This window comes from Trachinotus anak, unplaced genomic scaffold, assembly GCF_046630095.1.
Source record: "Trachinotus anak isolate AG129_WGS33_773 ecotype Australia unplaced genomic scaffold, CSIRO_AGI_Tana_v1 ptg000012l, whole genome shotgun sequence".
Lineage (NCBI taxonomy): Eukaryota > Metazoa > Chordata > Actinopteri > Carangiformes > Carangidae > Trachinotus > Trachinotus anak.
In genome coordinates this window covers 25,629,910-25,656,855 of record NW_027273863.1, presented here as the reverse complement: position 1 = coordinate 25,656,855, position 26,946 = coordinate 25,629,910, and the positions used below count along the sequence as shown (strand labels likewise).

The 26,946-nt window shown below is 42.8% G+C and overlaps 1 protein-coding gene across 1 annotated transcript in view; it reads left to right on the top strand.

Annotated features, from left to right (window-relative positions):
- Nucleotides 1–26,946, top strand: part of myo10 (myosin X) — a 120,418-nt gene that overhangs the window by 9,584 nt on the left and 83,888 nt on the right. The window contains exon 2 of the mRNA XM_071492690.1: nt 24,197–24,295. Within this exon, the coding sequence (XP_071348791.1) occupies nt 24,197–24,295 (99 nt within the window). The remainder of the gene's footprint in view (nt 1–24,196; nt 24,296–26,946) is intronic.

Sequence of the window (26,946 nt, the reverse complement as noted above, 5' to 3'; positions counted from 1 at the left end):
CATGCACACACACCTGACCCACAAAATAACTGTCCAAAATTTCACCTGGCTGTAAAACTGCTGTAATAATTTAATAGAAACACCTGCAGGAAGGAAGCGGTCTTCCTTTTTCCCTAGAGGGACAGAAAAAAGTGCCTTTAAGATGAAACATATGTCTGACGGCAGGGGTTTGAAGAAGAGTCACAATGAGGTTGTCCATTGCATCTGTACTCCCCCTGCCCATGATTTCCTGTTAGGCTCTCAATGGCTTGTCTCCAAGGTGCTGCAGCTATCTCTGCATCTGGTTTTTGGCTTTGGAACCAGATGACCCATTGTGAATCCATACTGACTCAAGACCTATGTTTCAGATCTGAATAAATTAACTGGGGCATGCAAATGGTGGCAGGCGCCCCAGATGTTACGGTTCCAGGAGTCTTCATCAGAACTGCTTATTGGATGGTCTACTATCTTCGAACTCCCTCCCCACAGCACTGATGTTGTTGGAATTGGCTATGGCTGTTCTTTAAATTTCTAAAACCAATGATCCAACATTCACACTCTTCACTTTACCTTCTGATGTAGTTGGACGACATGTTCTTTTCTAGCATAACCCAACTCTTAGCTCAGTTGCGCATCAGAACTTTTTAAAATAGTTCTCCATTAACCACCATGACTTAGGTACTTCTGATTATGGCCTTCAACCCTTAACTTTCCCAGTGTTGGTTGCTCTTTGTGGTTTTAATGACCAGAACATCCCTGAGTAAAAATGTTTGAGAGGTTTTGACCTTTTGAATGTTTTCACCATAACTTAAAAGGATGTTGCGTATTGTCTTGGCCATCTTGGACACATACAGTTCTGTTTCTGATCAGGTCTGAGAGAGAAGTAGGAGGGAGGTTATCTGATCCTAGATCTGTGTTGACAGCAGCTTCCTGGAAACCCCCGTCCACACAAACACACACAACATAAGGCTAGACACAACCAAAAAAACCAAACATCCATTTCCACTAATTAGCTCTTTCTCATGCGATCCTGTTACCTTGTGAGAGTGCAGGTCTTCTCCTCTGAGGACTCCTCAGAGTACTTATCTTAACTCTGGCTATTAGAGGAAGATGAAAAGTTGGGTCATTAAGGATCTGATTTGATGCAGCTGATTGATTTTTCTACGTTGCATGGAGCCAAAAATGCAATAAGTGCATCTTTTTTAAGACATCAAGGTCTCTCTCCTGATTACTGAACACCTGTGAGAGTTATTGCAGTATCTTTTGAAACTGCATATTTATGATCTGTTGTATCTTTGACTAAAAAAAAAAAAAAACAAAGTCTGGGGCATTTTCACCTAGCAGAATATCAGTACTAGTTTGGACACTTATGTACTTTTCCATTTTGGTGTTTACTATTAATTCCTTTACCACTGACGATCATCAGTCCACTCATTCCTTTTTATCCTTTAAATACCTTTACTAGTGACTAATGTGGATAAACTGAACCATCAAATGCCACATTATGTTATTTCGAAACTGAATTTTTTCTTTGGTGAGTAAGAAGTTACCGTTCTTTGCTTAATCAGGAAGTGAGCAACCAATTGGATCAACCAATAGATTTGCTTCAGCTGCTCTGAACAAAAACCCTCAGTGTACGAGCAACAGCTCTTTGTAAAGATGGACTCACTGCAGCCTTATGTTCATTCACAGCAGCGAGAGAAAGATGTTCATCTGCCTGTCACGCTCACTCTTCCCACCACTATCAGTCTGTCTCATCTGTGAACGCTTCATTTTCCCAGTAAGATCCAACGTCTGCAAGAGATGAAGTTGGAGAGTTGAAGAGAACCAGGTGAAGCCCTGTCTCTCCTTAATATTGTTTTCTGGGAGCCAAATCTTGGCCTCACAACATGCAGAGTTGGATAAAGTGAGGATGCATGGTTGGCTTGAGAGTGTAGAAGTCTGACATGAGAAAGCAAGCGAGATCCACTGTACCTGCTGGGGAACTGCAGCTTGCTGAGGTTAGGAGGGGTACTTTCCAACAAGCAAAGATTTGGTGATTTGTGGGTCAAAGAAATGTCTTGGGTAAAACTGGGTTAAAGATGAGATTTCTAAAAGACTCTGAATTACAAACCATATCTATCTCACCCAGATGTTTTCTTTAAATCATCGAATTGATGCTAACTGGGACACTCAACAGACTGAAGAAGAACTTCTCAGTGTAACCTCTTGAACGAAGCAGATTATAAAGAAAGAATGTGGTGATTTTGGCAAACTTTGCAGATCTGATCTACAGTGATGTTGTAAATCAGACGTATCTGGCCCTGTTGTCCTGTTTTGGTGTGAGGAATGTTGGCCGATGAATAAACAGTTTGTTTTTGTTGGGTTGCTGGATTAGACTCTGGATGCCTTCATCCTGGCTTGGTTTGAAATGATTCTTGACCAGAAAATACATTTTGTCTTTGTCCAGAACCATCTTCTCAACACTGAACCACATTTTGAATATTATAATCCCAGTTTCACTAAGGTCAAACATGAAATATTTTCATATATTTGAGGATCGACTAATTCAAGCCTTGTCTTCTTGTTATTAAGTGAATATATTTTGAAGTAGTTTGAGCTCTAGTGAATCCTTCCAAAACCCAAAAGACCAATTCTGAGCGGTGTCTTCATGAAAAGTGTCGACCAGTGTCCTTGAGCTCGCCTCAAGAACTGTAGTAGCTGTAGATCTTTGTAGTTATGTCCCACAGGACAACTTTCTCATTACACTGTGTGAAATATGGTGATTTAAATACACTTTGAGGTCTCCAGTGATAAAACAGAACCTTTCATTTTGTTTACACATGCACTGCAGAGTAAGTCTTGAGTTAATTCCACCCTCGCCTGGCCACTTAACCCAGTTCTTCTCCGGCCAAGCCAGCACAATTATTAGACTGTCTATGCGAGTGCACTCAGTGACTTGACACTTTTCCAAAAAAGCCATGAAGTCATTAGATGAAGTTAAAAGCTCTGTGGGTTGAAGCATGTCCCAGGATCAGGCCTTTCTCACATTAAACTGAGCAAACAGCCCGAGACAGAATAAACAAGGTTATCTCTGCAGTTTACTGGGTCAAGCTGCTTCAAAGGGATTTTATACCTGAAGATCAAGGCCTGTTCCCTAAACTTAGATCTAACTGAGATATAGGTAAATCAGAAATTAAAGGCAGAATGTGAAAATATAGGTCAATAAACAAGACGAGAGGAAAACCTCATTTTGATTTAGTATAGGGAGAAGCATGCTGGATTTTTTCAAGACAACAGAATAAAGAAAAGTATGATGTTAGTAAGAGGGGGGTTCATGATATAGTGTATGTAAGTGTTTCTTACCATGGGGATGTATTGAAGTTTTGATATTTGCTTCAACTGCAAAATGGAAGTTGTAGCTGCTTCATAATAAAACTTTTACAGGGGTTGGTCAGTGGAAAGCTGTAATTGTGAGGCAGTGAAGAGGAGGTGTTGTTGTGTTTGTGTTAACAGAAATTTAACTGCCGATTTCACTCCAGCTCTGGGCAGAAAAGTTCTGCTGGTGAAAACAATAATTTCACCATCTGTAGCGTTGGTGTCTGTCGGCTTTTCCTGTGACTGCTTCACAATTAAAGCCATCCCATGTTTTCCCAGTTGATGCTTTTAATGTGAAGCAGCAGCAGAAGGAATTGTTTGGTTTGCATTCGCACTAACGTAATGCAGCTCTGATATGTTGTTAAGAGAGTGAATAACAAACTGTTAACGTGATATCAGTGAGACAAGATTGTGCTGGATTGCATGCTGCATAGTTTCTTGTTAATTCTTGTGCATAAAAGCATTTTGAACCTCAAGTTATGACAACTCCTACACAGAGAGGTAATTAGATCATTTAAAGGGGCTATTTTTAAGTTCCGCTATTGCTGCATAGCCAACATTAACATTAGTAGCTGTTTACTTAAGAGTCTTTGTAAGAGCTACAATACAAGAGGTTACTTCCTCAGGGTAGACTCGATGCTACAGTGACTCGGTATCGAAAAGGACGAGATGATTGGACCAGGGCTATCTGGTTAGCATGCTAACACCAGCAGAAGTGGAAGCAAAACAAGAGGGTTGCTTTCCACCACTGGACGCAGCTCTTGGTGAGCAAAAGAATGAATTGTGATGTTCTTGTTTCTTCTAGACTGGTAAGTAAACAGCTGTTAATGCTAATGTTGGCTACATAGTGATAGCATAAACTCACAAAGAGCTCCTTGAAATAAATGGGAAAGCTGCTGCTGGAAATGGTGACTTGTATAGTATCAAAAATGGCCTTTGATTTTAGAAAGATCTGACAGATTAGAACCAGAACTGAAACAGTACCTCACCCTACTTACATCGTCTCCACTTCCCTGCATTTAACTGACTGCAGATAGTTTCAGGTCATAGTGAACTACTGCTTCAATTTGTTTCAGCCACACAGTGTGTTTCTCAGGGTGAAACTACCCCTTTGTTGTACAACAAGGCGTCTGTTGTTTGTCCAAGAAGAAAGCAGAGAGGGGAAGACAGTATTTATATTCTGCCCATTCCCTCCGCTACGAGTCTGCACAACCAGCGCCAGGCGACCACAGCTGGGCAACACATGGCAGCTCTGGCCTCAGCTGCCAGCCTGTAACACACACACACACACACACACACACACACACACACACACAACATCCTGCAAGTACAGTTCCTCACAGCACGCTTAATACATGTCATTCTATGCGCACACTTTTTTTTGACCACGCTCGCTTTCACACAAACAATGTCTTAAACGTGCACTCACATTCTCTCAGGCACACTGTCACGCACACACACAGCAGGAGAAAGTAGGTCAGGTGGGCTTTGGCGAGGGGAGTTTGGTCATTTCCCCCCTTTATGGGCCTAAGTGGTCTTTAGTGGTGGAAACTGGTCTAAGCTCAGTTAGTTCAGCATCAGGTCATCATTGATCCTGAGCTGCAGATCTTCAGGAAGTTCAAGAGTCTTTGCAAAGTTTATTTTTCTGCTTTGAATTCAGAATTCCTCCCCGCACGTGAGTTTGATTTGGCCTGTTTGCTTCACATGGCGGCTGAGATGAATCGCTTTTCGTGCATTATTGTGGTGACTAATGAGTCACAGACAGGACATTTGTTTGATTTAGAAACTAGTTTTACTGCATAGTTGTGCTTTTTGTGATGGTTTGGTCTCATTCAAAAGCCTTATCCTGGATTTTTACATATGTTCAAACCCGGACAGACATTTTACCCCTTTATCAACCCTGTTTTCATATTCTCTACCCTTTAATTAAAAAAAACTCTACAGTGCATCGTGCAGACAGTCCAGCATTGATCTTCCTTTCAGCGATAGCTCTTGGACAGGAAAATAACGTGGCTTTATTTAATCAAGAACCGGGTTTCCTGTGGTCTGGCTTCATGAAATCTGGAAAGTATAATCTGTGTGGTTACAAGCAGAGGTAGACAACACATAAACGCTGGTAATATTCAGTGTTTGATAGAATAAACACAGTAATAATGGTACAGTTGCTCCTCATGTTTGTAAGGTGCTCAGTGGGAGGAGCTTATTGCAGGTAACATGTGATTGGACGCTGTGTACCAATTCTGGGGCTGTATTTGAAGACAAACATCTGCCTAGCGTAGTCACACCGCTGCATCTCTGTGGCACAACTGACTCATTTCAATGTGTCCTTCTTTTCCTGGGCCACAAAGGGTCCAACATATAGCCGCGTCTTCTGAGGGACACAGCTGTAGTGAAGTCTGAAGTGACTCGACGAGGAGTCGTCTGGACTGCATAAGAGCAGTAATCAAATTCACTAAAACTGCGAATTGTAATCAGTTATTTCTTGATTTAAGTCTGATCTGTGTGTAAAGTCGTAGTAGTAGAAGAGTCACCTCCTAAAGTTGAAGCATGGCTTCATCTCTCCTTTGAAACAAAACCACTCGGTCCCCGGTCCTGGTTCTTTTTAGTCCGCAGAGGCCCCCACCCCAAAAAATGCCTGACTAAAAATGGCAGACAAAACACCATTGCCCTTTTCTGTGGATGTTGCATGTTTGACTCAGTGAGAAGAAAACAAGGAAGCTGCCCAGCAAGCATAACTGAGATTACAGCCTGGGCTTGTGGGATTCACAGTCGCTTTGTTCTGTAAACCAGAAACAGCTTGAGAGCGCCTCCTCACTCAGAAAAACAAATGAAAAAGAGAATTTAGTTTTACTTTTAGCAATGCAGGATTTGGTCGACTGCATTCATGCTCTTTACAGCCGCACTCCGCTGCTGCTTTCACACCTGGACGCTGCTCTGACTGTCGGCCTTTAAGCAGCTCCACTGCAGCAGGTGACTCCAGGAGCAACTCACAGACCACATTACATTTATCAGTCCTTGTCTCTCTCTATCCTCATGGTTAAGGACCCACACTGGCCTTGGACACATCTGTGCCCTGGGCGAGCCAAAATGGCTGCCGCCTGTGTAAAAAATATTCCCACTGAAAAGCAGGAAGGCTTTGACAAAGACATGGGTCCAGGCAGGAAAAGCAAGTTAGAATTTCTTCACTTCAAAGCTGTTTGTTTTCAAAGGGCTTTTTCCAGATCTCCTTTGAACTTGTTCGTCTTTCTTGCATGCACAGGATAGAAGTGTTTATCTTCTAGTTGGGGGGTTAAAAAGCTCAAGGTATTTTTCTTTTTTTTTTTTTTTTTTTTTACCCCTTTGTTGTTTCATGTGGCTGCCCGGAGCCAAAAGCATCTTCTCAGTCGTCTGTAGCTGAGCCAGCGACCAGGTGCTGGCACTAATGTTTCAATGACAAGCCAATTCAAAGAAAACGAACAGTTCTGCTACAAATGTGCAAAGATCCCAGTGTGCAGGTGGCTGGATCAGCAGAACATGAACTGTTTTTGGTCTCTGATGCACTTTTCTCAGGGTCACATAGGAAGAGGAAGTGATTGGATCAGGGGCACCACAGACCAACGATGTTATTTGTGCTGCATCTGCATGAAAGCCACAGATGTGTGGGTACATTCAAAAGATTGTGAAGACTGGTACGAAAGCCGTGGCTCGGGCCTCGTGCCGCCATGTGAGACGGACTGACTGACTGTGTGATGACAGAGTTAACACTACGTCCATCCTTCTGTCGGTGACCGAGTTGCTTTTGCTGCTCTCTTCAAGGGAACATCATAAATGGTGGTTGCAGGTATTTTGTGTGTTTATAAATGATAAGGACATAGCTTACTTTTTCAGCGAGCATGTTACTGAGCATTCACACGTACTTGGGCCCCTTTGTAAAAGATTTATTGCTCATGTCACAGCACCAGAGTAGAAAATGGAGCAATTTCAAGTACTAAATATGTCGTAAGGAATTTAGTATTTGATCCTGCCTTTGTTCTGCTGTTTATTTACTGCACTGAATACATGGCTGAGTCATAAACACATGAATCCACTGTGTCAGAAATCCGATCAAGTTACCAGCAACAACATAATGAGAGCAGCTGAATAGTTAATGAGACACTGTGACTCAAATAGACTCATCTGCAGCAAAACAAAAGTTTGCTGTCGTCAACAGGTTCTGATGAATGAATGTTTGAAGGTTTGTCTGTGAGGGTGAAGCTTCGCACGCCGGGCCTCACGCCCACATTCATAGAGCCTCTAAAGCCACAAAACTGTCGTTATGATGTGGGAAAAGTAAATATGTGTGACACACATATCGTTATCCAAGTCACCCGAGTAAATATATGAACAATAAATAGATAAATAAAATAAAGTTTTTCCATTTTAAAATTCAACATGAATAATTTAAAGACAAGATACTTAAATGAATGATTTTATCATATTAATGGAACCTGGACCTTTTCACCAGTGTCATTCATCTCTAAATCTGTTTTCTCGTTCACTTGATGCTGTTAATATCAACAAAAATAGAAATAAATAGCATTTAAAGGTTCTGTGTACATGGCTTTAATTTACTGAATAATGTGATAATGACAGAGTTGTAATGTCATACAGGTTGTAGCACGTTTTGATGAGACAGTATCAGTTATTGATTATTAGTCAGCAATTCAACCACAGAACAGTGTCACACTTTCCATATATGTTGAGATAAACATCTGAAAATTGTACTAAAAATCACGTCACATGTTCACAATTGTCTGTTTTCAAAGTAAAGACAAAAGGTTTTAATTACATGAAAACAGTCAGTGTAGACTCAGCACAGTTGTGCGCAGGTGTAAACAACAACTACAACTACACCATCATTTCCTTGTTTAGACTGACATGTTTCCTGGTTTTGGTAATCGCGAGGTCAAAGTCCGGCTGTCGTGACCCGGCCCGGCAGCGGCGGCGAGGCGGTGAAACCTCACACACCCTGCTGAGTCAGCCAGGTTTCATCACCAGATCTTTCCAGAGAGACTCCAGTCAGACATGTTCAGACTCATAAAAGGCCACGAGCAAAACTTCTGGACAAATGAACAATTTGATTTACTGAGAACAGGGACTCAGTGTTGAGTAAGAGGCATTTACACATTTCTGCATTAGATTATTTGCAAAATTGTGAAACCATGTGTGGGAGTTTTTTGCTGTTTTGGAAGGTTTTCAACTGAAAAATGATATGATGCAGACAAATTGTGTAGTATCCACAGGAAGGACACACAGGAGATTCCAGATGTTAAGTCACTGTGAAATTCCTTCATCGTGGCTTAAAGTGAACACGTCAGAGTGGAGACACGTGGTCTGACTGTCAGTGTTGGACAGAAGTGCGCTGAGAAAGTTAACGCTCTGGGAGTGTGATAATGACGGTGCTGGGCTGAGAGAAAACTGTTATTAGAGCATTTACATGCTGCAGGGATCAGCTGTGACACTCTGCTTCTGGTTAGCTTCTCATGCAGATACATCCATTTTGACAAACAGCTGCCAATGACATAATATATTTCTACATATTTTCAGTGCAGATCTTCCTTTTGAAAAAGGTTTTGCATATTAAACATCGTGTCGTTTTTAAACAACAGTGCACTCAGATGAAAGAACGAGATTCTGACGCGTCTCCTCCTCTTGTTGTCAGTGCAAACGGCTGTTAAAACCATAACCTCCAACTGGCTTAAGTGCAGGTGCTCTGTATTTCAGGAAACCCTGACGTGTCTTGAGGTTTAACATGCTTGTGAGTTAGTAAATGACAGGAAATAGTAAAGAGAAATGTTTAATTTTTGGTCAAAAAAATCATTCTGTGATTATTAAAATAGATTTTAATGATGCATTTGCCTCATAAACCATGGCACACGGTTCCCCTACATGATAGCCACTTTAGTGATTCTTAAAGAAGCTATTTGTGAGTTTTTGCCATTGCTACATAGCCAGCGTTAGCATTAGCAGCTGTTTACTCACCAGTCTAAAAGAAACGTTGCAAGTTCAGCATCAAACTTCATCTCTTTACTCACCATGAACTCACAAAGCAATCCTTTTCTTTTGCTTCTATTTCTATCGCTCCTTCTCTTCTTTCCACTGAAGTCAGCATGCTAACTAGCTTGCTCAAGTCTGGACAGACTGTCTGGTCACTTTCCCATACTGAGTCACTGTAGCGTCCAATCTGAAGCAAAACTTACAAATAGCTCCTGTAACTTGAATCACTTGGTTAGGCGGTCTTAGAAATTCTGTAGACTGAAGTGACCAGGTGTCATTAACCTGTAGGAACAGTTACCAACAGTTGAGAAAATCTAATTTATTTGAAGATGGGACCTCGCACTGTAAACCAGAGGTCTTCATGGGACCTGTCAGGTCCTAGTAAGTTGTCAGAAACAGGCCCATCATCCAGCAAATCTATTTCACATGCAGACGAATCAGCATCCCGTCCTTAAGCGTGTGTGTTTATGGCCATGTAGCTTCTCGCCACTGTGACAGCACTCCTCTGTAGCTGTGCTTTCTGTCTCATTGCCAGTGCCGGACCTTTTTCTTGTTCTCTCACAACTCATGAAACCGTCTGCTTGTGTTTTCCCCCTGGCGGTTTGATTGTCGTCCAACCAAAAGAGGTTTCCAAGTCTCTCTCCCAGAGTCAGCTGCAATCTCACATGGATCCACCCTACAGCTGCTCTCCAGATCCACAACAACATGCCTTTTAATTATCCATAAAGCAGCTGAGGAGGACACTGAGTGCTTCATCTCCCAAAACTCGATGTCTCTGAAGTTTTGAGAATTTAGCGTGGGAAAGCGTTGTCCCTGCATTTGTAAAAGGCTTAAAGGCTTTCAGATAAATATCCCTATGTGTAATTTGGTAGAACTGACTCTTAAACTGACCCACTATCTCTTGAAAAGTACCGTCCTTTTGAGTCGGTATCTCTTTTTTCACCTGGTGGATACCTCTCTTTGTGCTGGGTGTTTCCTGATAACCTGATAACTGACAACAGGAGGACGATGGGCCGATGAGCAGCTGCTTCCTGTGGAGCCTCCAGTCAACACCTCTGCTCCTGCCCACTCTCTGACACCAGAGTGTGCTGAGTAACGTGACCTCTGACCCCTCCTGACAATTGCTTTGTTAATAATTCAAACCTACCAGGTGTTCTATGTTGTTGACTTTGTCGTGAGCTTGTACTCATGTTAATTGTTAAGTGCAGAGTGACTCATATTTAATTTTAAGAGGGCAGCCAGCCTGGTTAAAAGCTTTCCATTTATGTTGCTGTACAGTATTTTAATCTGGAATAGCTGTGGCTTTTCATTCATTCATGTTTTTCCTCAAATCCCACTGTTTTTTTAATAGTACCAACTTGAACTTCATGTGGCTATCAGCATAGACAAAATCAAACAGAAACCTTGTACAAAGTCAAAATAACCTAACCAGCTTGGAAATGTTAAAGGCGCTATTAATAAGTTTTGCTATTGCTACAAAGCCAACGTTAGCATTATCAGCTGTTTACTTACCAGTATTAGGAAGAGCTTCAGCCATCATTGCATTATAATATGTCTTCTGAGCATCTTCTTCCTCAGGAAAGCTTGGATGCTACAGTGACTCGGTATCGGAAAGTGACAAGATGGGCCAAATGGGCTGGGGCTAGTGGGTTAGCATGCTAACCTCAGTAGAAGAAAAGAAGTGATAGAAATAGAAGCCAAACAAAAGGGTTGTTTTTAGTTTCTGCTGAACTTGCGACGTTTCTTCTGGACTGGTATGTAAACAGCTAATGCTAACATTGGCTATGTACCAATACAACAAATTTACAAATAGCTCCTTCAAACAAAGATGAAAAAATGGCTTTAAAGAGCTGTACTATGAAATCTGAACGTGCGTCAACATTTAGCAATTTCTGGCACAAATGAAAGGTCACATACTAATGCTAATTCATTTTGCTCAGATGGCTGACTTTGGTGTTCAGGTTTATCAGTCGGCTAATATCTTAGCATATTTTTGTGGCGTGGATAAGCAGCATTAAAAATTCATTCATTCATTAAAAAAGGGTAGATTTGAATGGTCCCTGGTGACAAGCTGATGCTGTAATTGCTCCGAGGAAACTGTCCCTGCCTGAACTCCTCACTCACTCACCACTCAGGGAAAAAAATAAAATAAAACCACACTCCCACTTTCTAAATGTTGACCATCTCTAAGTTGAGTCTGGGCTCTAAATATATTCCGACCACAGAGACTGTGAGCTAATGTTTAAGTCATCATCGGTAAAATAAGGCATAGGAGCACAAAGCAAGCGGGGGGGGGGGGCTTGTTAAAAGTTGATCCTGTGGTCAGAGCAAAGGCTGAAAGCTCTGGATGAGTTTTACAAAACAGAGTTCCTTTTGTTCTTTTCCCATTTTTATATGTTTCTGACTTTGTGGAGGGAACATTTCAGGGATTCAGCTGATGTTCATGAGTGATACTAGACTTTATGAATGAGGGCAGTCATTTCTGTAATTGCTACATCAAGATAAAATAGTACTTCATGAGCCTCTTGGCAGCGGCATTCGCAGCAGTTTTTTATTCTTGAACTTCACCTCAACTCATGCTCTTCCCTTTATCTCCAGTTTAGAGCAGCTGAAGTCAGGATCACTCTACAGCCAGTTTGGGGAAATTGAATTGAAATGGGGGGTGGATTTCATGTGGATTTCATATGGTGGATCTCTCCGTTACCGGTTTGACATCTGTCCCTCATTTTAGATTTTATTTCTGGTTTTGGTTTGACCATTAGCACTGAAACTGTAAAGGCAGTAACTGAAGCTATTAGCTAAATATTTTCAGTGTTTTAAGAGAGACTTTAGGTTTCACTGTCATTTATTTTTTTTATTTCATGCTTCCTGCCGTAGCGGGTATGTTTTCTCGCTGTGGGAACCCGCCACAGCTGAGCAAATGTAGTTCAAACAAATCAGTTTCAGCAGTCACCCAACTCGGATCTGGTCTCTGAAGGATTCCAGCTGTGTATATATATCCTCTTTTTACAGGAGCTATATTAACAGACATACTTACAGTACTTTGTAAGATTGGTCCTTCAGTCCAGTCTAGTCAGGATGAGCAGTTTAGATTTGTTCTTTGGGGAATCTCTCAAAGAGTCCAAGCTGCAGTGAGGCTTCTGCTGAGAAACCAAATCCACTTTCAGATGGTGGCGCAGCAAACGTCGTTGGTACGGGCCAATCAAGTGTCTGGACACTCATTATACTGAAAGTTAAAGTCAAAAGGTCTAAGCTAAAGGCTAGATTTAAAACTTCCAGTCATCCTAGCAGAGCGTTGTAATAGCTTATCCTGCTTTTTTCAATGAGCTGTAGTTCATTTGTAGCCTAGCCTAGCCTATCTGCATAGGCTCAGTGGCTAACCTCTTCTCCTTCCTAGTTAATAAAATTTGTGAATATTTGTCAGTTTTTGTATGTTGATGAAAAGATAAGTGTTTGGTGTGTTTAGTAGCTCGCAGGCTTCTTCTTCACTGTCTTTAGTCAGTCAGAGCAGTGGCAGGTTACCTTCCCTCCACCAGCTGTTGATCCATGTGATCAGCCAAAATCATTGGCTAGAAAATCCTACAAAACCCACAGACTTTTGCATGAACGTGCCTCCTAGTGAGCACGTTACAAGCATAACAGGAAGCTGATGGTAAAACCATTGCTCCATAGCACCTCGTGCAGAGTAACTTGAACTGAGCCTCAAAAACCTGTTTCTTTCCATCTCTTTTCCAGTGATGGTCCTTTCCAGTTAGTTGGTGAAGGGAGTCTTCAGCACGAATCCTTCTAAACATTTCTGTAATGTTTAGGTCGTGTGTACAAGGAAAAAAGATGTTTAACATCTGAAAACAAGCTAAATGTGGACCAAAATAACCACGATTTGACAAAAAAGGTCAGTCATTCTTCAGACGTTGTTTGTGTGTAAACAGGAAGATGCGTGCAACAGTTCTATAAACACCCCGTAAACCCAGCTTCATCCAGAGACTGAGAGACTCAGAATAAATCCAACAGTCAGCACATGAAAAACCAATCAACAACATTATTCAAGTCAGTCTAGTCAGCAGCTCCTCGCTGCGTCTGATTGGCTGCCATGAACTAGTCCATGTGTGTTTTATGGCCGCTGCTCTGCATGTTCATGTGATAGCAATTAGTCACCGATCATCCACAATAGAGCGAGTGTGTGCAGACCTACTATAGTTGTGTGTGTGTGTGTGTGTGTGTGTGTTTAGAGCTGTCTGTTGTCATGTTTTTGAGTGTGAAAGCCACAGCCTTCCTTTCTCATCATCATCATCATCATCATCATCATCCGCCCCAGAACTGGTCTCCACAACCAACCAACCACTGACCTCCTTTCTCCCACAATACAATGAGTCACTGTTCATCCTCATAAACACTGAAATGCCTTCAACAATTTCATAGGTGTAATGTTTCTGTGGCCTAAATCAGATTAAAAATGACTCTTGATTCACTGAGAGGAGGTTTGATCCAAAATAGACCTACATCATGTTTTAATAAAGAGGGGGGAAAAAAATCACCTTTCCTTGGATGATGAAAAAAATGCCTGAATATTCAGAGTGAGGCTTCTTTGGGCCGGATGTGGCAGCAGAGCTCCCGCCGCACACATGGTTTCATTTAACCCCGAACAAGCCGACAGCCGTGTTTCACATTCATTTCTCCATCAGAAGAGCTGGAATTTGGCTTCTCTGGGTCTCACTTACAAGCCGAAGGGGTGTGATTAGGCCTGTGATTGGGCTCCGTTGTTCTGCTGCCACATCAAGGAGCTGCAGACAGGAGTGTGAATTTTCTTCCACGTGTTGTGGAGCGTTTTTCTTGAGATAACACTGTATTTGTTTGGAAGTCATTGATGGTTTGGCTTTGGAGCTCAGATGAAGAAGTTTGTATGTCTCCGCTAAATATTTTATATACCTGGCATTAATTCAGAGCTTTTGCTAAAGCATAGATTTTCATTCTTACCGGACCAGAAACAAACTATTTTAAAGGTGTGTGGGTAAATAGTTTCCAGGTTCATGAACAGTTTGAGCTAAAAAAATATTTTCATGTAATTTTATATATGTTTTTTTCAACATTTTGCCTCTTTTTTCCCTTTGCTTCTTTACCTTTCCTAAAACCAAATAAAATACTGTAATTGTCAGACACTCTTTTAAAACAAATTATTATTTACAACGTCTTTGAAACAAGTAGTTGCAACATTTTTTATGTTCAAATGCAGTTTGACTCTACAGTATAAGCAGACTTTTTCCAGACACACACATATATATATATATATATATATATATATATATATATAATCTAGGCCCATTAGTATTTGATATATGATGCTTCTGCACACACTGGTTTGACTGCAGCACTGCAAGGGATTTCTGACAAAACTGTAACCCACCACCCTCAGCTCACTCAGATTAGAGTTTGGAAAAACCTGACGAAATGACATGTCATGTATCATGAAATCCAGGCTTCAGCAGACGCTCCTTGTTTAGGGTAGAATAATATGTGGCCCTGCTCACAGAGCGGGGTGGTTAAGAGGTATGTATAACGTGTAATTAAGGGGTTTTAAAGTCTGGAAATTCAATAAGGGGAGCTGAAGTGAAGGCAGCCAGTTATTATGACAGATGATGTGTGTTCGCTATAGATCGAGCTACAGTCTTAGACGTCATAGTGGTGTGTACTTCCAAGAAAGTAGACACAAAGTTGAATTCAGTTTAACAATATTTTACCTAAAGCTACTGACAGAGTTGTCCTCTTGTGACTCTTGCAAAACTTTAACCTTTAAAGCAAAAAAAAGAAAGAAAGTACATCCGGCTCAAAAATACTTTCCTAACTGAGTTTGGGAATTTAGACTTAAGTCGTAAGTGGATTATGATTTTGGCTCCAGAAGGTAAAAATAAGACCTGATTAAGAAAGATTGTTGGAAAAACATAAAAGCAAGTTACATTTGAAAGATAATTAGGTTACATATGACGGCTGAATCTCCATAATGAGAACAGACTAAATCATTTAAAACACTGAATATGTAAAATAAAGTGATATTTTTAGCCATGCTACAGGCTCAAAGGCTAACAACACTAGTCTTCTGGTAGCTACGAAATGTCTTGAGTACATTCAGAAATGACATTTGGTGCAGACACTCAAACGAGAACTAGCTAAATGTCATTTAAACTGTAAGTGAACCTCTTTCAAAAATGTTTAGTGCTACAGTTGCTTGTGTTAGCATGTAGGCTAATAATGCTAACTGCATGCAAGTGAAACTTTGCAATATGGTAAACAATACATGCTAACCAGTGTGCTAATGTACTAAAAAAATTAATGCTATATGGTGGTATGCTAGCATGGTCATGCTACTTCATAACTGGTGTGTATTTATAAGAAACTGGATGTATTTTTGAAAAAAGAAATGTGCAAACACAGAAGTGTTCATATCTTTTTAAGTTAAAATTTTGAGTTTACAGTGAGAAACAGAGTCACAACACTGATGCAGGTGTGTGTTACCTGGCATAGCCTCGAACCGTTAAGCTAGCAGATTTATAGAAAAAGGGCTGCTGAGCCGACACACGGAGCCACCACAGGCTACACCCTAACATCCGCCTTCTTTAGAAATGTAACCACACGACGGAGCTTCAACAGCTACAGAGATGATATGTAGAGAAATCTGAAGCAGAACTATAAATCACCACCTACGCCTGAGTACCTGCAGCAGGCCGGCCATCCAGCCCATGTGTGGAGTGTAAACACAGCTGTAGCCTTGTTCATGTGCTGCCGGCTCACAGTCCAGCACTATCATTAACAAATGTGTGTCTAGAGTTGCAGTTGTGCACATTCTTTTTAGTGAGTTGCTGTATGTGGTCCTGACACGGTGTAGTTTCAGTTGTGTGTGTGTGTGAGAGTGTGTGTGAGCAATCATACTTGCATAATATGCGTTGCTTTGTGAGTTTATGTCATGTGTCTTGCATGTGATCATGTATGTATGTTTGTGTACGAGTGTGTACAGTTGTGTGTCGACACTGTGTGAGTGAGACCTGCTGAAATGTGTGCATCTGTTTTTACAGATAAATGAGTTCACACTGACGTGTGTGTGTGTGTTTCTGTCAGAGTGGTGTGCATTTGTGCACTTGAGTTTAATGATTGTCCTTGTGTGTTTGTTTTGGTGTGTGTGTGTGTGTGTGTGTGTGTGTGTGTGTGTGTGTGTGTGTGTCTCACCGATGAGGCTTTCCCAGACCTTTCCAAAAGTCAATACGGCAAAGCTTATCAGTTCCCACAATCCCCTGCTCTCATTCTGTGGGTCCAGTCATTCAAATCTAAATAACCTTTGCTGCTCGGCTCATGTTGATTGGCTGTCCACAGAGGCTGTGCGAGCTGATTGGCCCGTGCCACATGCTGGAAAAGCTTCAAGGTCAATTTGCACTTGCAGACTTCCTCCTGGCTGTGTTTCCCAGACAGCAGTATCTCACTAAACACTGGTGTGTGCATTGTTTCTATTGTGTTGTCACTCACCATCATCGCAGGGGAGCACGCTGAATACTTTCACTTTATTTTCTTGTCCCCTCAAGACCCAAATTCTTCAGCTGGTTTTTCAATCTCTAACAATCGTGTGTAAGATTTGACCTGCAGCAGCTGAAAAATGTGAAGAGCGAAATCTCGCCTTCGGCCATAAATTTCCTGTGAAGGGTGAAAACGACATGTTCTCCCTCTGTCCTTAGTGAAGTCAAAGTGGAAAACTTTCAGACAGAAAGGTGGTTTTGAAAGCCACCACTTGGCTGCTTTCATTTAGCCTCTGTCTCCATGCTCTCTATAGACTGGGTGAGAGCCAGACACATTCAAAAACACACAGACGGTAATCACGTGACGCGAGACGGTTACTCACTTTAACCTGGCTCGTAAAAAACGCAGTTCTCCCTCAGCGTTAATTATTAATCCGTCACATCAGCCGTCCTGTGCTTATCTCCCGGAGGCAAAACAAAACAAAGGCCTGATACGGCCACATGCTACACACTGCACTGTTTGTGTGTGACTCCAACAATGGAAGAACGGCAGAAGCTGCAGGATGGAGAACATCTCACACAAAGAAGAGGTGATAAAGGCGTCTGTGTTTGAATAATGCAGGCTGATGAGCCGACCTCGACAGCGTAACGTCGGCGTCAGGAGGTGGACGCTATGTCGCCTCTCAGAGAAGCATTGGAGACTGAATCATTCCTCTTTGACGGCTGCACGTTTTTTTGAAATCACATGACGACTCCTGAAGAGCTTTGAAGGACTCATGGGTCATGAGACAAAGAGAAGCACCGAGCGCACCTGCACTCAGAGAGTCAAGATCAAAAAACCTGTGCATAAGCCATTTAACCCCCCCACCCCACCCCGCCACACATCAGATAAACACGTCCTCTGATCCGTTGTTCACCTTCGCTCCCTGCTGAAAGCCTCATGCGCCACCTCCAGAATCAGCAGCTCCAACTTCTCTTTTCTTCTCAGCCTGATGTTTGAAGGAGGTGGTGTTGATGAGCATGTGGGGCTTGTACAAACAAGACGGAGAGAATCTGTTCCACTCGGCCGACAGAGGGGAGCCTGCTGTTCTGCAGGTGGGAGCGGCGGGAGAGGGGCGGTTCTCCCCACGAGAACAAGACTGATGAAGACAATTTGAAAAGAATAATGTGAATTCATGGCGTCAAAGTCCTTTTAATTGCAAAGTATATTTGTAACATTTTACAACTTTGATTGAGCAAATCAGACATTGTGATATTCGGAGAAATAAGGTTTGAATCCCAGTCCTACCAATAACAGCGGTGTTCAGTCAGTGTTCATTCACACAGTCACACACATTGTCTATAGAACATACAGTATACACATGAAAACAACCTCTGGGGTTGTACAAATGAAGATATTTAAGGAAAATATGATGAAAAATTAAGATTCATTTTACATCTCTATCAGTGTTCAGTCATGAAGCCAGTTTAAAACCAGCTTCCTCAGTTTGTTGAAATAAAATGTGGCTGTTGAAGTTGGTTACTTTGCACAGGTTAGGCTCAGGGAAGACTGTGGTTTGCGTTAAAATGCGTACTTCCTAAAATTAGATGACCTTTGTTGTCATGGTTACAGTAATCGAACTCCACTCTCCTGTGTTTTGTCGACCCATCCATCCACCACAACCTCCTCCTAAGGCAGACGTTTTCGCTCTTTAGACCACATCACCTGACTTCTTCCTTGACCTATCGGCTCGTTCTTTACAGTCACAGATCCGCCATGACACTGACAGAGGTCTGCAGCAGACAGTTTAAAGCTCAGATCCATGGTGGAGAACAACTGGACCTGCTGCGTCACTTATGGTTAGATTGTCCCGGGAAAGGCAGAGTGTTAAGCATGTAGATGTAGAGCAGATAGAGTGTATCAGCCTGAAGGTCTTTCTGCCCAAACCTGCTGGATACTGTAAACTTCAGCCTGTTGTCCTCACCAGCAGCACTGATTAATGCAGTAGTGCCAGTTGCTTGCAAGAGCAGCAATGCATCATCTCAGAGAAACATACCAGCAGTTGCGTTGAGTCACAGTTTTAGTGCTCACAAAAAAAGGCCCTCACAGTGTTTCCCATTGAAGGCTCTGATAGAGAGGATGGCTGTGGTCGAACACAAGACTCTGTTTGTTACGGCAGAGGAAGTGGAATCTCTCAACCAAGACAGCTGCTCATTCCCTACCCCGGTGGCGTACGAATGCTCTCAGCTCCAAGGATCCTGGTTTTACCAGCCCCCCTCCCAACGGCGTCCCGCAGAGAGAGCATTAGCCACACATGTCGAGGTTACGGAGGGAAAATACATGCAGGAGACGGGTCACCGCCTCGGTTGTGCTCCCAAAGCATTCGAGGGTGGGAGGTTGGTGTTGGTGTTTTGGTTGTGGCCGGGAGGAGGTGTCATGATTGAGATAAAGGCCAGAGAGGAGCGTCTGGCTGGACCATGGACACATGCGGCTGACATGTGGACCAAGGATCTCACACAGTGGTCAATGGGCAAAACTCCAACTCTAAAAAAACTAGACAAGCGAGCTTCCAGGTTCAAGATCATCCCAGAGAAGCATGAAACTTTACCAAATATAACATAAAAACAGGTCTTGATGATGCAGGAAGCAGCTCTGGACGACTTTCACTTCATGTTTTATTTATTCAGAGTTTCATTGTCGGTGCTGCCCAACATTTATTCCTCGTCAAAATATTTCCTAGAACATGACGTCTCCCTCAGACACAACAGAGGAACAAAAACACCAGGTAGACTTCAGGAAAAATTCCTCTTCGTCAGAGAGATGCTTAATTTTAATTCCCCACCAGCTTATTTCCCACTTTAATAATCCAACCTGTTCCTATCCGTCGTGCTCTGACTCGGCTCTGTGAGATAGTTTACTCAGGTTTAACTAGAATGAGAGGCTCAGAGGTCTTAGTGGTGCAACAGCTGGGCCTTGATCCACGGCTCCCAGTCCCAGTTGTGACTATTTCGTGTCTCCCTGCTCATATGTTGACATTAGCTGGGCTCAGGGGCCCGGCTCCGGCTACCTTTCATGTTGGTGCAATGGTAGAAAAATCCATGTTTTTTTATTTTTCCTATTTTATTGAAAAGTTGTCTGTTTTTATGTCGTTGGAGTTTCGGGTACTTGAAAGCTGTTCTTTGTGGTTAATGAAGGTCAACTAGGTGAACCTCAGAGATTCAGTGCATCAGGTGGTTTGCAGGACATCTGGAGGGGATATTAGTCTGAGGAACATTAATAACCCAGGAAGTGAGAGTGTTCTCAGCAGGGATTTTCTCTGCCTCAAACTAATTGCCGCCCAGATCGACTAACGGCGCCTGAAACGACCTTTATGACGCCAGAATCTGGACAATCACAACCTCTGCATGCAGTGACGGTGCAGATGCGTGACGGTGCAAAAGCCGGCACGATTTGAAACTTTCTCCTCTTGAGGTAATTTCTTCAAATTTGACACAAACATTCACCTGGACTCGGATGAACTGACTGGATTTTGGTGGTGGAAGGTCAAAGGTCAAGTTCACTGTGAGCTCACAAAACATGTTTTTGGCCATAACTCATGAATTCATACACTAATTATGACCAAATTTAACTCAAATGTTTATCAGGATAAAATGAAGTGATGACATTTTATATCCAAAAGGTCAAAGATCAACTGCAGTGTGACATCAAAATGTTCTGCAAAAACATGTCTGGCCATTATTCGACCCTGTAACTCAGGAGGAGGAGATTGTGACCATATTTCCTGCAACTTGTCAACCATGTGGTGGTGATTCTAGTTTGATGTGTCGAACCAAAGTTGTTTTTAAGGCCCCCTCATGTTTTGCCGTCTGAAAAAGTGCTTCTGTTACGTGAGTGCTTTCCAGTGTGTGTGGTTTTCATCCATTAGCTGAGATACGTACCTTTGGGCCCTCGTTTTCTTCAGTCCACTGGAAAGTACAAACGAGATCTTTGATGTTCAGGGTTCAGGCAATCAGTGTTGATGAATGACGGAGAGGAGGTGAAGCGGAGGCTCTTTGGCAAAGAGCCCTGGTTTAGAAATGGGCTAGTAGCTCTGTGGGTCAAAGTGTGTGTGTGTGTGTGTGTGTGTGTGTGTGTGTGTGTGTGTGTGTGAAGTGGAGAGAGGGGAGGAGAGAGGGAGTGGATTAAGGAGGGAAGGAAAGCACAATAAGATAGTGTGCCACTGTGTGATGCCTCTTTCTCTCCCCTCAGCAGAGGAGGGGCGGGTGGCACACGCTACCCACAAAGAACATGCATGTGTGTGTGTGTGTGTGTTTGCATGCATGCTTGTGTACTGGGGTCTGCGGTGGTGAAAGAGCCTTGAAAAGTGTGCCGGGGGGGCGGGGGACTCCCCATCTCTTTCTTTCTCCACCCAAACTTGATGCAGGCGTCAGATTCCGCTGGTGGTGCACGTCAGGAATGTCCATATGGTCTCAGCTGGTAAACAGCACACGCCTTCTCTTTGTGCACAGTACAATGGAACATCTTCCTTTGTTTGGTCCCTTTTTGTAGCATCAAAGAGCCGTGCATCAGCCACTGTCAGCATCACTATGAAGCAGTTTGCTGTGTCTGTTGTATTTATATTATTCAAAGGTGCAGGCTGGTGTTATTCACTATTTTTCTTTTTGTCAACAAATCCCATAAAAAGACTCAAACCAACAATGTCCATCTGTGGCTCTCAGCCCCAGACACATTGGTTTTTTGAAAAACTGCTCACAAAGTTTCATTTTTAAAAAGTTTCCTAAATCCGCTGCTCAAACAAACAGGAGGAAATAGAGCATTTGTTGGGGACTATTTCCAGCGGCGGATTTGGCGCAGCAGGACGGTGTGTGTGGGACTGAGTCAAAATAAACTGTGTGTGTTCATGATGAAGGAACATGTCAGCCAGTGCTACAGTGTGGCTCAATGGTGTGTTTTAAATAGTTTGTAGAAACAATGGAGCTCCATGGCCCAGAGGAATAATATCAGGCTTTGGAGACACACACAAGGCTTGTTAGGAGGAGACATTCATTGTTGGTTTTGGTCTTTTAATGGGATTTGCTGAAAATAAGAAACATATGAAATATAACAAGATTTATTATTTCATCAATAACCTCATTAACCTGATTTACAGTAGAGGAAAAAAGTTCAGTCACACAAACAGTGTCAGAAACTCCCCAAAATGAAAAACAATAAAGCGAGAACAATTTGTCCAAATTTGCCAAAGTAAAGAGAGACAAGTAATTTCTCTGTCAGTTTATGTGACAAAGTTGAAATGAGGAGATGAGTTCCTCTTTGAGTTTCCTCTGAGCACCACATTCATCTCTGAGATCTTTTGAATTGTGTGGTTTCCCTCTTCAGAGAGGACGGCTGAGGGTTTAGATCAACACAGAGCTCGTCTCTGATCCGCTGCTGACACTGCAGACCCAAGCTTTACCCCGTGTGTGTGTGTGTGTGTGTGTGTGTGTGTGTGTGTGTGTGTTTTACCCCACATCCATTCATGCACCAGTTTTTTTCCCAGCCAGGTGCCCCTCTCCGCCACACTAGGCCAGACAACCTTGTCAAAATGAGGGCTTGTGGGTCAAAGGTCGTTCATGTGCCCAGTGCAAAGAGAGGGGAGGGGCGTTCAGTCGATGCATGTCACAAAAAGTGCAGCGTTTGTTTTTCCCATTAGCATTAGCCTGTCACGCTAATGAGCAGCGGCACATGTGGTTACGCGATTAAGAGGGAATCCACTTTGAGGGCCCCTGGGTTCCATAGCTGGGGGCTCTGCAGGGTTTGGTTCAACTAGTATCACGATTAATGCTGGTAGAAAAAACACTTTTCAAAACGTGTACCTATTATTTTGCAGCTGTGGCCATATCCAAAGCTAAAAACTATGAAAAGACTTTGGCAGAAACTTTCAAACATACAGTTAAGACTCAGACTTTCTTCCTAAATTCTTCAAATTCTCTGAATATTCCTCACAAACACAGCAGAGTGGGGAAACTCCACTGATTAAAAATCCAGGTGTTAGTCTGGAGGAGGGGGGCAGTAGCAACCGGGCGCAGTAAACTCAACCAGTCAAGTGTTTTCTGTAAAAAACATCAATAAACATGCAGGTTTACTGGCTGCAGGTAGAGACCTCTGAAACCCAACACTGCAGAGTTCTCCCTGCATCCTGGACACATGAGACCCTCCTACTGGCTGGAGAAAGGTCAGTGCCTTGGTAACGCCACTGCAGCACCATACGGAGATTAATATATCTTCTTGTCAAACCTTGTGCCATTAGCAAAGACCTAAATATAGCATTACATGACCTCAAAGGAGAGATAACAAAGTATTGCCATGACATAAATAAAAGTTCCTTCACCTCAGCAAACTGTACAGCATGTGTTCTTGACTAATTTTATCAAATTGGCTAAAAAAAAAAAAAAAAAAATCAACTTTATAACAGAAGCAGGTGATTATTTCACATCAGAGTCATGTCACTGTGGAGCTGAGCTGTGCTCGGATACTCAAGGAAAAGTAAAAATACTTTACATACTGCCTGGTAGTTTAAAGCTCCATCCAGTCTAAAGGTAGATGTCCATGTGTTTGTGATTATAAAGCAGGTCTAGGTTCTATATTAATACTGTGAAAGTATCAAAGCCTCAGTCCACAGAGAAATGCACACAGCCTGTATTCAGACACTGAGCCTTAAAACCAGGGTCCCAAGCCCCGCCCACCTGGACCCACAATCCAACCCTGCAGGATTTGGTTTCTCTGAGTTTTTACCTGAAATCGGCTATATTTTTATTTAATCACTCAGAAAACAGTCAGCCAATCAGAAGAGAGACTCAGATCCTCTGATCTGCCTGAGAGAGGAGATGTAAAACTACACGGAGATGGTTTTTGGTTCTTAAAACCACAAATATATCTTCTGATGGAGATCAACAGCTCACTGAAGCTCACTGAAGCTGAGCTGTTGATGCCTGGGTCTAAAACATTTCAGAGGACGGACTCTTCTGAACACTCTGGACGCGTCGGTTCATCTGCGGTGCCGCAGGTTGAGCTGAGACTTCCCGATGTTTATTTTCCAGAGTTTTTCACACACATTGGGTGATTATGTGAAGTGTCCACTGTGCAGCTGTGTTTTCATGATGTGGTAAATCAAGCTGTTGTTGGACTTTGCGGAGGCTGAAAACACTGATGTCACCAAATGAGCACTGCTGTGGTTTGTTTGCAAGTCACAAGGCAAATTAGGGTTTTTCTGGATTACAGAAATAAGTTCAGTTCCCGTATCTCAGTGTGTATTTAGGACCTTATTTGCAGTGTGTTGCATGTTGAGTGCTCCAGTACTTTAAAAACTGATGTGTTCTGTCTCTCTCTGCAGGGTGACCGGGTGTGGTTACGGGAGGATGAGCAGTACCTTCCCAGCACCGTGTCCTCTTGCTCTGGAGGTGTTGTTGTCTTTGCCACAGACTACGGCCAGGTGAGAACCACTTCAGACCTGATATTAACAGGTTCAGGCGTGAACACACCCAAGACAGATTGAGGACACATTTGTGATGCGGTGACTCAGACCACATTCAGAGGGGGTGAAATAATAAAAACAGATGCATTAAAGGCACTTTCAGAGCACAGATTAGTTCTTGGTTGTAGACTCTGAGGGGTATAGTCCCACTGGCAGAAAAAACCTAATATTCTGCCTCTTCCTCAGACGACCGTCCCGTCCCACAGAAACAAAAACACCGGACAAAGGTGACTCCACTCACAGGGAGATTTCCCCGACTTTCCCAAACCTCCTCTGATGCTGACAGATTTTTTCCCCCTTAAACCTACAAGAGAGCAAAGGCTTAAAGAGGTCTACTCATAATTTAGGATCAGCTCAAGATGGGGCAAATCCTCTAATCCCCATATGGTTCTATATTATCTCTTTGATCCTCGTGTTGTCAAAACAGCATATACAGAGGAGGTGAAGGACACCGGGAACAGAGGTCACTGTGGGATTTCTGTGAGTTTTAAGTTGATTATTAAGAATTAACATGAATCAAAACCCATCTGTGGCTTTTTGAGGTCAGATTTGAGACAAAACTACAGAAAGGCAAGTGGGTTGGTTTAACAGATGAAAAAAGTTAGAAAAAAGTTTGATTTTTTTTCTGTGAAACAAACCCCAAGAAGCAAGTAAAAGTTTCTATATATACACAAAAAATGAATAGCTCTAGTCGAAAAAAAAAGTAAAATAAAATAAAATCACTTGCCTCTTGGGGCTTATTTTCATGGATGAAAAAAAAAAAAATTATCCTGTCCAAAAAAAAAAAAAAAAAGTTTCACTTGGCTCTCAGGGTTTCCAAAACACTTCATTTCTTCTGAGGTGTTATCTCCACAGGTTTGGACCGAGTGTAAAGTGTCACCACGGCGACACTGAGAAGCGCGTATCGTCACACAGTGGGGATTGTTCTGTTTTGCTTTTGATGTTTGCTTTGACCCCAAACACTAAAGTGAAAAGTGACAAGAACGACAGAGAAAGCTTCAGGTCCACACACCTCACGGGGTTTTCTGTGATTTATGTGGGATTCACCAACGCAGCGGCTGACTGATCTGAGCCCTGCTCTCCAGCCGCAGCAGCTTACGACTCCTTTAACACACTTACAGACACTTCTGATGTGAGTTTGTTTGGAGGTGTCGGCCACTGCAGCACTTTCAGTCACACTGATATAAAGAGGAGGAGGGACAGGGACGCTGAGATGAGCGCAGCTTTCACGCCTGTAGAGTTCATTGTGGTTTTGCGAAGGCTGAGATTCAGATGTTCTTTTCTCTGTGAAGGAGCTGAAGTGTCTCAGGGTCTTGTTCACGAGAGGGTTGTATGGAGATTGAGAGGCAGATCGGTGCAGCAGCAGTAAGGCGGACCAATGTGGTGAAGAGGCGCTGAGGCGGAAGGCAAAGCTCTCGATTTACCAGTCGATCTTGGGTAGACCCAGAACACACTGGAGAGATTATATATTGCGTCTGGTCTGGGAACTCCTTAAGGTTCCCCCAGAAGGGACTAGAAAACGTCGCTGGGGAGAGTCAACTCTGGGCCACTTTGACTGACCTGCTGCCTCCACGACCTGATCTCAGATAAGCAGCAGAAAAAATGAAAAACAGATGGAGATTCAGATTGAGTTTTTTTGTATAAATGGTGGCTGCTAAATTTGTCCCTTGTCACTGATGTCACTTCATTGTCAGATCAAAGCCTTTAACTGCACCTGAAAAAAGCCAGACAAAGGCTGTGTCATGATTTCCTCATCTTCCCGGCGTCGGCGTGGACACTGTGCCAACGTCCAGGTGAGGCACAAAATCTGACTCCAGACTGTGAACATGACTGGATGCTCATTTTGTGCACCATCATGTTTATGTCCCGTCCATGGGAGTGCTTCCTCTTGCTGTCGGGAGGTCGCATCATGTTTTAGATGACACCCCCCCCCCCCGTTGCTGTATGAATAGAGGGGCGTCCGGGTCCGCAGGGCAAGCAGAAACCATGAACTGGCCTTCACTCAACGTTACTGAGTGTTGCAGCAGAGGTTGCCCACAGCACACTGAGGCAGCCTCTGCTCCTCCCTGCGACAGTTACTGACCTGATTCATATCTGCTTGTGTAGAACAATGCTCCACTGATCTCAGTGATATACTGTACATTTGCACCAGAGCTGCTTCACAATAAAAGTCTACAATATGAAGCAGCACCAACAGGAATGAAAAAAAAAGTACAGGAACTTGGAGTGAAACTAAACTCAAAGCTGATGTTTCTTGACATCATATTTCGATATCTTTCTATAATAATTTTTTGACTTTTTTATTTTTTATTTATACTGACCTGCAGTCAGTTTATACTCTCTCCCTTTATCCGCAGCCCTTAAGCATCAGGCCAGTAAACACTGACCTGTGTGAGCGGTCCCTCCTGTGCTGACAGCTTCGACAAAGACTTCCTGTGCAGCCGCTGGGCAGCAGAGGGTCACTGCCAGAGGACGCTCTGTCAGTGTGAGCGCTGAAGGATTTAGGGTCATGTTGAGCCGGCGTATTGTCCTGAAGATTTACCGGCAGATTAAGGCATTCTTATCTCCAGGCTGCTTCTCACTCTGCTTCTCTCCTCTCCCCTTCTCTC